The 13,764-nt window shown below is 39.7% G+C and overlaps 2 protein-coding genes across 2 annotated transcripts; both read right to left on the reverse strand.

Moving 5' to 3' along the window:
- Positions 1–468: 468 nt before the first annotated feature.
- Positions 469–4,206, reverse strand: LOC307037458 (extracellular calcium-sensing receptor-like; the record flags this gene model as incomplete). The annotated part of the gene is made up of 6 exons (XM_079678342.1): positions 469–1,376; positions 1,839–1,962; positions 2,167–2,394; positions 2,565–3,359; positions 3,495–3,792; positions 3,974–4,206. 6 exons carry the CDS (start codon positions 4,204–4,206, stop codon positions 469–471), a joined length of 2,586 nt encoding a protein of 861 aa, XP_079534468.1.
- Positions 4,207–7,279: 3,073 nt separating this feature from the next.
- Positions 7,280–11,029, reverse strand: LOC307037454 (extracellular calcium-sensing receptor-like; the record flags this gene model as incomplete). Its single annotated transcript, XM_079678338.1, has 6 exons — positions 7,280–8,187; positions 8,654–8,777; positions 8,983–9,210; positions 9,389–10,183; positions 10,318–10,615; positions 10,797–11,029. 6 exons carry the CDS (start codon positions 11,027–11,029, stop codon positions 7,280–7,282), a joined length of 2,586 nt encoding a protein of 861 aa, XP_079534464.1.
- Positions 11,030–13,764: the final 2,735 nt, after the last annotated feature.

The raw sequence follows: 13,764 nt of genomic DNA on the forward strand, positions 1-13,764 counted from the left end.
CAGGCGGTTGTGCTGAGTCTTGCAATCAGCACATAGAGCCCCCCTTCCCCATTAGCAGAACCAAAAGAAGCGGCCTCAGTTAGGACAGTGCTGTGCTCTTCAGGTCACGCCAATCTGCTTGAGAGCTCATGACACCCCTTTATACACCATCAATAACAAGGGCATTTTCCTGTTTGAAAATAAGTCTCAGGAGACGAGATGAAATTTAAGTTTAGTCAAATGTTTTATGCGAGACAATGTTGATTTTATTATTTGAATAACAATTTCTGGCAATTAATCTGAAATCACATAGGAGATTGGTATATTGGGTCTGCATATCATTTTATTCTTTTTTTATTTGCATATATACATATTGGTTTAAACTTGTATTCTATTAAAAGGAGTCATCTCCATATGCTAAGTTACACAGTAAAATAACTCACAGTTGGAAACAATAAAATAAAGTAATATAATTGTAGGGTTCCATAATTATTTTAGGGCTCCCTTTCCCATTATATATTTTTTTGTATTCCTCTCTGGTTTGAGTAAAATGATATAACATTTTGGGATGAAAATACAAAAGAGCAGTCCAAAACTGGAGGACAGAATAGCAAATATCTCTACAGCAACACTAAACTTTCCAGGAGAGCTTACATACGCTGGGATGAAAGTGATCCATACAGCGCAGAATATCAGCATGCTAAATGTTATAAACTTGGCTTCATTAAAGTTATCAGGCAGATTCCGAGCCAGAAAAGCAAGAATGAAACATAAAATGGCCAGTAGTCCTATGTACCCAAGTACAGACCAAAAGCCCAAAGCTGAGCCCAAAGCACACTCTAAGATTATTTTGTCTTTGAAGTCTTTAAAATTCTTAAAAGGAAAAGGAGGAGAAATTGTTAACCAGAGGATACATATCATTACTTGTATTAGAGTGAAACCCAGAACAGTTAGTTTCTGCTGGGCAGGCCCAAACCACTTCATCATATTACTGCCTGGAAGTGTAGCCCTGAAGGCCATTAGCACCACTATAGTTTTCCCCAGAACACAAGAGATACAGAGGACAAAGGTGATGCCGAATGCTGTGTGTCGCAGCATGCAGGACCAATCTGAGGGCCGACCGATGAAGGTCAGAGAACACAGGAAACATAGAGTCAAGGAGAAGAGCAGCAGGAAGCTCAGCTCAGAGTTGTTAGCCCTGACAATTGGAGTTTTCCTGTATCTGAAGAAAATCAATGCCACAACAGCTGTGATGCATGTTCCAAATAAGGATGCTGCAGTGAGCAGCGCTCCCATAATCTCTTCATATGACAGAAACTCTGCCTCCTTCTTTACACAGGCATCTCTTCTTTCATTTGACCAGAACTCGGGGTGACACCGCACACAGGTGACAGAATCTGAAGAAAAAAATGTGGTCAACGTTATGAATAATTCTTTTTTAATGTTGTATTTGTCCCTACGTTGCATATTTTCTAAGCATACAAGACAGTACAGCACATAATAAGTATATACAATGTGTTGCTTAGTTGTACAATCACAAGTTCTTCCCAGGGATTTCTATGAATATCTATGAATAATGAAATGATTTATTTTTAGACTTGAACTAGAAACATTTATTTTCCATTGGTGCTTTGACATAATGCATTAATCCTTAGTAAGACTTTCGCATATATTTATAGAGCTGACTTCAGAATTCTGTCTCAGTATCTGTATATGTATCATTTACAATTATTTGTTATGTAACGATATTGTGTTTTTTTCTTCTTAAAGGACTGCATGGTTTTGAAATCCCCCAAAAACCCACTGCAATTTCTTAAAATGAACAATACATGTTTTGTCTTGCATTTATGTAACTACACCTGTAATGTTGCTGATGTCTCCCTCTGCACATCTTATACAGTCATAGCAGCAGACAGGCATTCCTTTCTGGAGAACCTTGCGAGTTCCTGGAAGACATTTTTCACTGCATACTGACACAGGCACCTGTGGGATCAAATTGACTATGAGAAGAAAGAAAAAGATTGGCCTTCACTTTGATTACTGTGTTTCCTTTGCATATTTCTATTTAAAATGTTGATGCTTAAAAACCATACATTATGACGTGCATGACTAACAGTGTCAATTTCATATTTATAATGAAACAAAAAGAATGTAATTAGCAACGACAGTGATCTTACAGTATTTTACCTGTTGGGAGTTCTGTGTCCAAGTTATAGACTCATTTTGCAGATGTAGCTGTTTGTTTGCAGGTAAAGATGCATCATAAAGGCCAACTGTGACAAACTCCACAATGTCATTTTCTCTTGGCTTCCAATTTATAATTTCATACTTTGCTGCTGGGCCTCCATTTTCATTGAAGTAAACCTCTTCTTCTTCCTTTGTTTTAAACTGAATAGTTCTTAAGTGCTGTAAAATCTGAAAAACAAAATATCTGTCAATGCAGAACATAATTTGAAGAATGTGTTGTGGTCCAAGTGTTTTAACTGCATGAGAGACAGCAAAAGTTTAATATACGTTATTGTAAACATGTTGCTTGTTGATGTGATTTGATGTAAAAACTTCAGTAACATTGGTGTTCAACTCACCGTAGATGGATCTAGCTGCACCTTGGTGTTACATGTTTTGTTACAGCTGAGGATCAAATGAAGTGCGTGGGCCGCAGCATACACTCCTTTATAGACATTGTTAAAGATAGGCATCAGAGACATATCGGTGAAGCTGTTTTGCACTTCAGTCAAATCTTCACGTCCAGTACATTCTTTCTGATTTCTTGATGAAGACTTTGACTGCTTGAACTTACAACTAAATAAAGTCTCATAAAACGTTGTAAACATTTCATTACTAGATACATTGAGCGGCCTCACATCCAACATGAACTCCCTCATGCCACTGACATGTGCTTTGGGGATGGACAGGCCTATAGCACCGTCTAGAATGTGATGCTTATCCAAGACTGCAATTTGTGAATCAAGGATCCAGCCCTCAGAGCCTACCCACTGGTACCCAGTCAAGTTGTGGGGAGAAAATTCATGTAGTATCACATCCAAATCCATGCTGGAGAGGAAAGCAATGATCACCTTGGAAGTGGAAGCCTTGATAATGTCAATTATCTTTTGTATTTTGTCTGGTGGATCGGTTCTAAAGAAGGACACCGAATACTCAAGACAGATGCCAAGCTGCTGGGCCGTTTCTGTGAATGTGGCCATACCGTTGTTTCCATAATCATTATTTGTTCTAATAGCTCCAACCCAAGTCCAACCAAAATGCTTAACCAGCTGTGCCAGGGCTCTGCTCTGGTAGTAGTCACTGGGTATTGTTCTGAGGAAGGATGGGTACTTGGATTTATCACTGAGACAGGCACAAGTTGCAAAGTGGCTGATCTAAAACAAAAAAAACAAGTTATATCCCAACGTAAAGATTCAGGATATAAAGTATTTATACAGCCAACTACCATCCCTTTTACTATACATAGTTGCAATAGTTGAATATTAATAATAACCAACAATCTTACCCACCATTGGAATATGAAAGGGTCCGATGGCAGTAGCCATAGCCATGCAGAGAGAGGAAGAAGTTTCTCCCATAATGGCCTGCACTTGGGCAGGTCTTGTACATGGTACTTCAGAGGGTTGTGATACAACTTCATTACCATTTGCAAAGGCCAATGCAACCCTCACACTTTTGGCAATTGAGCCACAGGAATCATAGATCCTATAGCCCAGAGAGATGCCAGGCAATAGGTCTGTGCTGTTATTAATCTCCTCTACGGCAAATAGCATAGCCTGGGCAAACTGGAACCCTCTGAAATTCAAGCTTGATGCAAACAGTTAATAATAATTAGTTACAAAAGGTCCATGCAGTAGAAAGAGTGGCACAGTACATGGAAGTATTTGATGATAAAATCAAACACAACAGGAGTATATCTTCATTTAAATATTCAATGTTATACCCCTTCAGAAATTTGAAGCAAAATATTGATATGGTACACTGTTACCTGGTGCATTGCAGTGGCAGTGGTTTGTCCATGTAGGAATCCCGTCTGTTCTTCCAGCTGCTGTGGAAAGAGAAGATTCCACCCAACATTATGTCCCCATCCTTAAACATCTGAGGGATCTCAGGGTCCCCTCTCTGTGTGCACACTGGCTCCTCAGCCTGAGAGAAAGATGCCATTAGCAACAGATGTAAGAGTGCCCATCCCTGCTCCGGCCACCTCTGTGTGTATGACATACTGTTTGAGTGAGCCAACACAATTCAGTGGCATCACATGAACCCCAATGTAAATTTAAATTGGGCACTTGTATTTATATATTTTGGAGATACTTGGGAAAGAATAATGGAATATTGATGTTTTATCTCTGTGGACTTGGGGGCAAAGGAAGGAGGCGCCAAACAGGAAAAGGGTTATTTGCCTTACCAAACTTACTGGTACTTGTGTGCTCTCGATTTATCTGCTAGAAAAACAACTATTATTCAATTATTTCTCAAAAGATCATATCTTGAAACTTCTGTTTTTTTTGGTTAAAAGAATTCCATGGATTTTGAATTATTTCCAAGTTGCCTTTTATAGTTGAATCCAGCTAGTGCTAATGGAGCATGCGCGTGAACTGTGAGCGCAGGAGCCTCGCAGCGCCGGAACTGTGGCGCGCTTAATTGCGCCGCTTTTACGCTTCAGATGAGGCCCCACGCAGTCTGCGTGATCTGCGTGTAGGGAGGGGCGGGCCTGGATGGTATGTTTTAGGTTTGGCAGCTTCAACTTCAGTAAGCAGTTTTGTTTTTTAAGGAATCTACCTAAAGATTAGATATAAAATGCATAAATAGAAAAGCATAACATTGATCTCAGGAAATGTGCAGAAGAGGAAGCCGATGGCCTCGGTAGCCATTCGGATTATGCCTTCTGCCATGCCTTCCCTGGGCCAGCTAGCCCACCTACTTGCTGACTGATCTTGTATTTTCTGAACAATGCGAGCCTTCAGTCGACCTGTTGACCAGTAAGCCTGACATCCTTCGGCCATGTCTCAACATGTCTAATCTTGCCATTTGCAGGACGTTCTTCCTAGAAGAAAGCATTCACCGTGCCATCTTTGCGGATGCACAGCCAGATCATCAGTAGGCCATCTACACTGCCAGCCAGCCAGATCAGTCTTCATTGACACCTACAATCAGAAGACCATCTCTTCCAAATAATTGGTTAGCTTACCTGAGAGTTCCTGCACTGCTACTCTCAGTAGATAAACAAATATAGCATTATTAATTTGCTAATGCACTTACACGTCAAACATAGGAAGAACATTCAAAGGTCAGAGGGTTGCACACTTTTTATTGCTCCAAATGAAATAACTTTTATATAAACATGCACCAGTGACGAACCGTCAGGGCCTCCAAGGTATTCAGAGAATACCCTGGAACACTTAACCCAAAAAATCGATTTAATTATATAAATAACAGGTATGTAAAATGAATAAATTAGAATCGTATCTGTGTTGTTGATCTGTAATATTACAGTGTTATGTTGATTTGTTTGTCCTTCTCCGACCAAGCACCACGCATTTCAGTGGTTTTGTGTTAGAAAGAAAGAGTAACCAATCAGATATTTTTCTGGGTCTCTGGGTAGAATATTCTTCAACCAAGGTATTCAATATCCTTGATAGAATGCCCTGGCCATTGCACTGAATGAGAGCGTACCTTTGGATTGACAGTTTGATCAACCAATCATATATTGATTTGCAGCCAATGGGCGTATTCTTTCAGAGTTTTCCTTGGTTCCAGGGTATTCTAGAAGGCCCGGTAGTTCACTGGCTCGAGACAGAGGATCTAGATAAATGCCACGAAGCAATTCATATGCCGTTTTATTGTTTTTAACGTTGAAATGGAAAGTGCAACAGGTGAAGATGATGATGTTACGATCTGTTGTGAGTACCCTTTTCAAGACGACAATTCAGTGAAAAGACGGACATTATAACGGCGGGGGGCGCGGCAGCGGAGGTTTGTGTCTACAGAAGGTCCAGTAGTGATAGACACGATTCACCACTGACATGCACACATTGTGAAACATTACCAATACTATAACGTTGGTAAATGTTCCATCACTTATATTTTTCACTTGTATCTCATTGTGAAGTTCCTGTCAAAGCCTAACAGTAATGTCTTTACTAGGAATGATTTGACATCTAACTTAATTGCTTCCAAAGGTTTAAAAACACAAGCATACACTTAAAGTATGAGTCTTTATTTCTTTACTCCAGGGTAAAAACTTTTTTATCGAAAGTTAACATCATGGTCAGATCCTCCAGGGCATAATTATGATTATCATGATGCAACAGGCCTGAGGGGAAGTTTCCAGTAGGCTGAGGGGACAGGTGTGGAGGCAGGCTGGGCACACTGTGAACTTCAGAGGAAGTTTGTTAGTTTGTTAAAGCGCTTCGAGTGGAAATAGCCTGAGGTTGATCTGAAGCAAATTAGACACCATAGTGCCAGTGCAGCTCTCAATATGTCCATAGTTCCACAGTTACTATAGATACTGTAGCCAAGTTTAACATTAGGGAGCATGTCAGGATTTTTGTTGATCTCAATGATAGCAAAAATCAATGCTTGAAAAAATTTGAATTCTCAAAAATTGAAGCAAGGGTGTTGTGAAAGATAGAACAAAATAATACATTTGTGTTAAGTCTCAAATACAGTACAATGAACATACAACGTTGAAAATATGCCTAACAATACATACTTTTTACATTTCCGTACTCCTGGAATTTTCTGAAATGTGTTAATTACGTAATCCTGCCTTGTGCAGAATGAAAAAATGCCTCCAATAAAGAGGTCACCATCTTGGAACAGTTCAGGCGGTTGTGCTGAGTCTTGCAGTCGGAACACAGAGTCCCCCTTCCCCATTAGCAGAACCAAAAGGAGCGGCCTCAGTTAGGACATGGCTGTGCTCTTCAGGTCACGCCAATCTGCGTGAGAGCTCATGACACCCTTTTATACACCATCAATAACAAGAAGGGCATTTTCCTGCTTGAAAATAAGTCTCAGGAGACGAGATGAAATTTAAGTTTAGTCAAATGTTTTATGCAAGACAGTGTTGCTTTTATTATTTGAATAACAATTTCTGGCAATTAATCTGAAATCACATAGGAGATTGGTATTTTGGGTGTGCATATAATTGTATTCTTTTTTTATTGCATATATACACACTGGTTGACATGATTCTATTAAAAGGAGTCATCTCAATATGCTACATTTCACAGTAAAACAACTCACAGTTAGAAACACTAAAATAAATAAATATCATTATAGGGATGCATAATTATTTTAGGGCTCCCTTTCCCATTATATATTTTTTTGTATTCCTCTCTGGTTTGAGTAAGATGATATAACATTTTGGGATGAAAATACAAAACAGCAGTCCAAAACTGGAGGACAGAATAGCAAATATCTCTACAGCAACACTAAACTTTCCAGGAGAGCTTACATACGCTGGGATGAAAGTGATCCATACAGCGCAGAATATCAGCATGCTAAAGGTTATAAACTTGGCTTCATTAAAGTTATCAGGCAGTTTCCGAGCCAGAAAAGCAAGAATGAAACATAAAATGGCCAGTAGTCCTATGTACCCAAGTACAGACCAAAAGCCCAAAGCTGAGCCCAAAGCACACTCTAAGATTATTTTGTCTTTGAAGTCTTTAAAATTCTTAAAAGGAAAAGGAGGAGAAATTGTTAACCAGAGGATACATATCATTACTTGTATTAGAGTGAAACCCAGAACAGTTAGTTTCTGCTGGGCAGGCCCAAACCACTTCATCATATTACTGCCTGGAAGTGTAGCCCTGAAGGCCATTAGCACCACGATAGTTTTCCCCAGAACACAAGAGATACAGAGGACAAAGGTGATGCCGAATGCTGTGTGTCGCAGCATGCAGGACAAATCTGAGGGCCGACCGATGAAGGTCAGAGAACACAGGAAACACAGAGTCAAGGAGAAGAGCAGCAGGAAGCTCAGCTCAGAGTTGTTAGCCCTGACAATTGGAGTTTTCCTGTATCTGAAGAAAATCAATGCCACAACAGCTGTGATGCATGTTCCAAATAAGGATGCTGCAGTGAGCAGCGCTCCCATAATCTCTTCATATGACAGAAACTCTGCCTCCTTCTTTACACAGGCATCTCTTCTTTCATTTGACCAGAACTCAGGGTGACACCGCACACAGGTGACAGAATCTGAAGAAAATTAAAATGTGGTAAACATTATGTATAATTATTTTTTAATGTTGTATTTGTCCCTACGTTGCATCTTTTCTAAGCATACAAGACAGTACAGCACATAATAAGTATATACAATGTTTTATTTATTTGTACAATAAAGTTCTTCGCAGGGATTTCTATGAATTTCTATGAATAATGAAATGATTTATTTTAGGTAGACTTGAAGTAGAAACATTTATTTTACATTGGTGCTTTAACATAATGCATTAATCCTAAGGAAGACTTTTGCATATATTTATATAGCTGACTTCAGAATTCTGTCTCAGTATCTGTATATGTATCATTTGCAATTATTAGTTGTGTAACGATATTGTGTTTTTTTCTTCTTAAAGTACTGCAAGGTTTCGAAATCCCCCAAAAACCCACTGCAATTTCTTAAAATGAACAATACATGTTTTGTCTTGCATTTATGTAACGACACCTGTAATGTTGCTGATGTCTCCCTCTGCACATCTTATACAGTCATAGCAGCAGACAGGCATTCCTTTCTGGAGAACCTTGCGAGTTCCTGGAAGACATTTTTCACTGCAAACTGACACAGGCACCTGTGGGATCAAATCGACTATGAGAAGAAAGAAAAAGATCGGCCTTCACTTTGATTACTGTGTTGCCTTTGCATATTTCTATTTAAAATGTTTATGCATAAAAACCATACATTATGACGTTGCATGACTAACAGTGTCTATTTCATATTTATAATGAAACAAAAAGACTGTAATTTGCAACGACAGTGATCTTACAGTATTTTACCTGTTGGGAGTTCTGTGTCCAAGTTATAGACTCATTTTGCAGATTGAGCTGTTTGTTTGCAGGTAAAGATGCATCATAAAGGCCAACTGTGACAAACTCCACAATGTCATTTTCTCTTGGCTTCCAATTTATAATTTCATACTTTGCTGCTGGGTCTCCATTTTCATTGAAGTAAACCTCTTCTCCTTCCTTTGTTTTAAACTGAATAGTTCTTATGTGCTGTAAAATCTGAAAAACAAATATCTGCCAATGCAGAACATAATTTGAAGAATGTGTTGTTGTCCAAGTGTTTTAACAGCACGAGAGACAGCAAAAGTTTAATTTACGTTATTGTAAACATTTTCCGTGTTGATGTGATTTAATGTAAAAACTTCAGTAACATTGGTTGGTTGATCCATTTACTCACCGTAAATGGATCTAGCTGCACCTTGGTGTTACATGTTTTGTTACAGCTGAGGATCAAATGAAGTGCGTGGGCCGCAGCATACACTCCTTTATAGACATTGTTAAAGATAGGCATTAGAGACATATCGGTGAAGCTGTTTTGCACTTCAGTCAAATCTTCACGTCCAGTACATTCTTTCTGATTTCTTGATGAAGACTTTGACTGCTTGAACTTACAACTAAATAACGTCTCATAAAACGTTGTAAACATTTCATTACTAGATACATTGAGCGGCCTCACATCCAACATGAACTCCCTCATGCCACTGACATGTGCTTTGGGGATGGACAGGCCTATAGCACCGTCTAGAATGTGATGCTTATCCACAGCTGCAGTTTGTGAATCAAAGATCCAGCCCTCAGAGCCTATCCACTGGTACCCAGTCAAGTTGTGGGGAGAAAATTCATGTAGTATCACATCCAAATCCATGTGGGAGAGGAAAGCAATGATCACTTTGGAAGTGGAAGCCTTGATAATGTCAATTATCTTTTGTATTGTGTCTGGTGGATCGGTTCTAAAGAAGGACACAGAGTACTCAAGACAGATGCCAAGCTGCTGGGCCGTTTCTGTGAATGTGGCCATACCGTTGTTTCCATAATCATCATTTGTTCTAATAGCTCCAACCCAAGTCCAACCAAAATGCTTAACCAGCTGTGCTAGGGCTCTGCTCTGGTAGTAGTCACTGGGTATTGTTCTGAGGAAGGATGGGTACTTGGATTTATCACTGAGACAGGCACAAGTAGCAAAGTGGCTGATCTAAAAGAAAAAAACAAGTTATATCCCAACGTAAAGATTCAGGATATAAAGTAGTTATACAGCCAACTACAATCCCTTTTGCTATACATAGTTGCAATAGTTGAATATTAATTATATCCAACAATCTTACCCACCATTGGAATATGAAAGGGTCCGATGGCAGTAGCCATAGCCATGCAAGGAGAGGAAGAACGTTCTCCCATAATGGCCTGCACTTGGGCAGGTCTTGTACATGGTACTTCAGAGGGTTGTGATACAACTTCATTACCATTTGCAAAGGCCAATGCAACCCTCACACTTTTGGCTATTGAGCCACAGGAATCATAGATCCTATAGCCCAGAGAGATGCCAGGCAATAGGTCTGTGCTGTTATTAATCTCCTCTACGGCAAATAGCATAGCCTGGGCAAACTGGAACCCTCTGAAATTCAAGCTTGATGCAAACAGTTCGTAATATTTAGTTACAAAAGGTCCATGCAGTAGAAAGAGTGGCACAGTACATGGAAGTATTTGATGATAAAATCAAACACAACAGGAATATATCTTCATTTAAATATTCAATGTTATACCCTTTCAAAAATCTGAAGCAAAATATTGATATGGTATACTGTTACCTGGTGCATTGCAGTGGCAGTGGTATGTCCATGTAGGAATCCCGTCTGTTCTTCCAGCTGCTGTGGAAAGAGAAGATTCCCCCCAACATTATGTCCCCATCCTTAAACATCTGAGGGATCTCAGGATCCCCTCTCTGTGTGCACACTGGCTCCTCAGCCTGAGAGAAAGATGCCATCAGCAACAGATGTAAGAGTGCCCATCCCTGCTCCGGCCACCTCTGTGTGTATGACATCTTGTTTGAGTGAGCCAAAACAATTCAGTGGCATCACATGAACCCCAATGTAAATTTAAATTGGGCACTTGTATTTATATATTTTGGAGAAACTTGTGAAAGAAAAATGGAACATTGATGTTTTATCTCTGTGGACTTGGGGGCAAAGGAAGGAGGCGCCAAACAGGAAAAAGGTTATTTGCCTTACCAAACTTACTGGTACTTGTGGGCTCTCGATTTATCTGCTAAAAAAACAACTATTATTCAATTATTTCTCAAAAGATCATATCTTGAAACTTCTCTAACCAAAAATCCATGGCCTATTTCCAAGTTGCCTTTTAGAGTTAAAGCCAGCTAGTGCTAGTGGAGCACGCGCGTGAACTGTGAGCGCAGGAGCCTCGCAGCGGCGGAACTGTGGCGCGCTTCATTTCGCCACTTTTACGCATCAGATGAGGCCCCACGCAGTCTGCGTGATCTGCTTGTAGGGAGGGGCGGGCCTGGATGGTATTTTTTAGGTTTGGCAGCTTCAACTTCAGTAAAAAGTTTAGTTTTTTAAGAAATCTACCTAAAGATTAGATATAAAATGCATAAATAAAAAAGCATAACATTGATCTCAGGAAATGTGCAGTAGAGGAAGCCGATGGCCTCGGTAGCCATTCGGATCATGCCTTCTGCCATGCCTTCCCTGAGCCAGCTAGCCCACATACGTTCTGACTGATCTTTTATTTTCTGAACCCTGTGAGCCTTCAGTCAACCTGTTGACCAGTAAGCCTGAAATCCTTCGGCCATGTCTCAACATGTCTAATCTTGCCATTTGCAGGACGTTCTTCCTAGAAGAAAGCATTCACCATGCCATCTTTGCGGATGCACAGCCAGATCATCAGTAAGCCATCTACACCGACAGCCAGCCAGATCAGTCTTCGTTGTCAACTAAAATCAGATGACCCTCTCTTCCAAATCATCGGTTAGCCTACCTGAGAGTTCCTGCACTGCTACTCTCAGTAGTTAAACAAATAGAGCATTATTAATTTGCTAATGCACTTCCACGTCAAACATAAGAAGAACATTCAAAGGTCAGAGGGTTGCACACTTTTTATTCCTCCAAATGAAATAACTTTTATATAAACATGAACCAGAGCGAACCAGGGCCTTCAAGATATTCAGAGAATACCCTGGAACACTTAACCCAAAAAATTGATTTAATTATATAAATAACACTTATGTAAAATTAATAAATTAGAATCGTATCTGTGTTGTTGATCTGTAATATTACAGTGTTATGTTGATTTGTTTGTCCTTCTCGGTCCATGCACTACGCATTTCAGTGGTTTTGTGTTAGAAAAAAAAAGTAACCAATCAGATATTTTTCTGGGTCTCTGGGTAGAATATTCTTCAACCAAGGTATTCAATATCCTTGATAGAATGCCCTGGCCGTTGTACTGAATGAGAGCGTACCTTTGGATTGACAGTTTGATCAACCAATCATATATTGATTTGCAGCCAATGGGCGTATTCTTTCAGAGTTTTCCTCGGTTCCAGGGTATTCTAGAAGGCCCAGTAGTTCACTGGCTCGAGACAGAGGATCTAGATAAATGCCACGAAGCAATTCATATGCCGTTTTACTGTTTTTAACGTTGAAATGGAAAGTGCAACAGGTGAAGATAATGTTGTTGCGGAATTGTTTTGAGTACCCTTTTCAAGACGACAATTCAGTGAAAAAACGGACATTATAACGGCGGGGGTGCGCAGCGGCGGAGGGTGTGTGTGTGTCTACAGAAGGTCCAGTTGTGATAGACACAGTTCAACACTGACATGCACACATTGTGAAACATTACCAATACTATAACGTTGGTAAATGTTCCATCACTTTTATCTTTCACTTGTATCTCATTGTGAAGTTCCTGTCAAAGCCTAACAGTATGGTCTTATCTAGGAATTATTTGACATCTAACTTAATTGCTTCCAAAGGATTAAAAACATAAGCATATAAACTTAAAGTATGATTATTTCTTTTTTTACTTCAGGGTGAAAAGTTTTTTATCGAAGGTCAACATCATGGTCAAATCCTCCAGGGCATAATTATGATTATCATGATGCAACAGGCCTGAGGGGATGTTTCCAGTATAGGCTGAGGGGACAGGTGTGGAGGCAGGCTGGGGACACTGTGAACTTCAGAGGAAGTTTGTTAGTTTGTTAAAGCGCTTCGAGTGGAAATAGCCTGAGGTTGATCTGAAACAAATTAGACACCAGTGCCAGTGCAGCTCTCAATATGTCCATAGTTCCACAGTTATTATATACTGTAGCCAAGTTTAGCATTAGGGAGCATGTCAGGATTTTTGTTGATCTCATTGATAGCAAAAATCAATGCTTGAGAACTTTTGAATTCTCAAAAATTGAAGCTAGGGTGTTGTGAAAGATAGAACAAAATAATACTTTTGTCTCAAATACAGTACAATGAACATACAACGTTGAAAATATGCCTAAATATACATACTTTTTACATTTCCGTACTCCTGGAATTGTCTGAAATGTGTTAATTACGTAATCTTGCCTTGTGCAGAATGAAAAAATGCCTCCAATAACAAGGTCACCATCTTGGAACAGTTCAGGCGGTTGTGCTGAGTCTTGCAATCAGCACACAGAGCCCCCCTTCCCAATTAGCAGAACCAAAAGTAGTGTCCTCAGTCATGACATGGCTGTACTCTTCAGGTCACACCAATCTGCTTGAGAGCTCATGACACCCCTTTATACACCAT

Source organism: Notothenia rossii (assembly GCF_949606895.1).
Source record: "Notothenia rossii genome assembly, chromosome: 4".
Classification (NCBI taxonomy): Eukaryota; Metazoa; Chordata; class Actinopteri; order Perciformes; family Nototheniidae; genus Notothenia; species Notothenia rossii.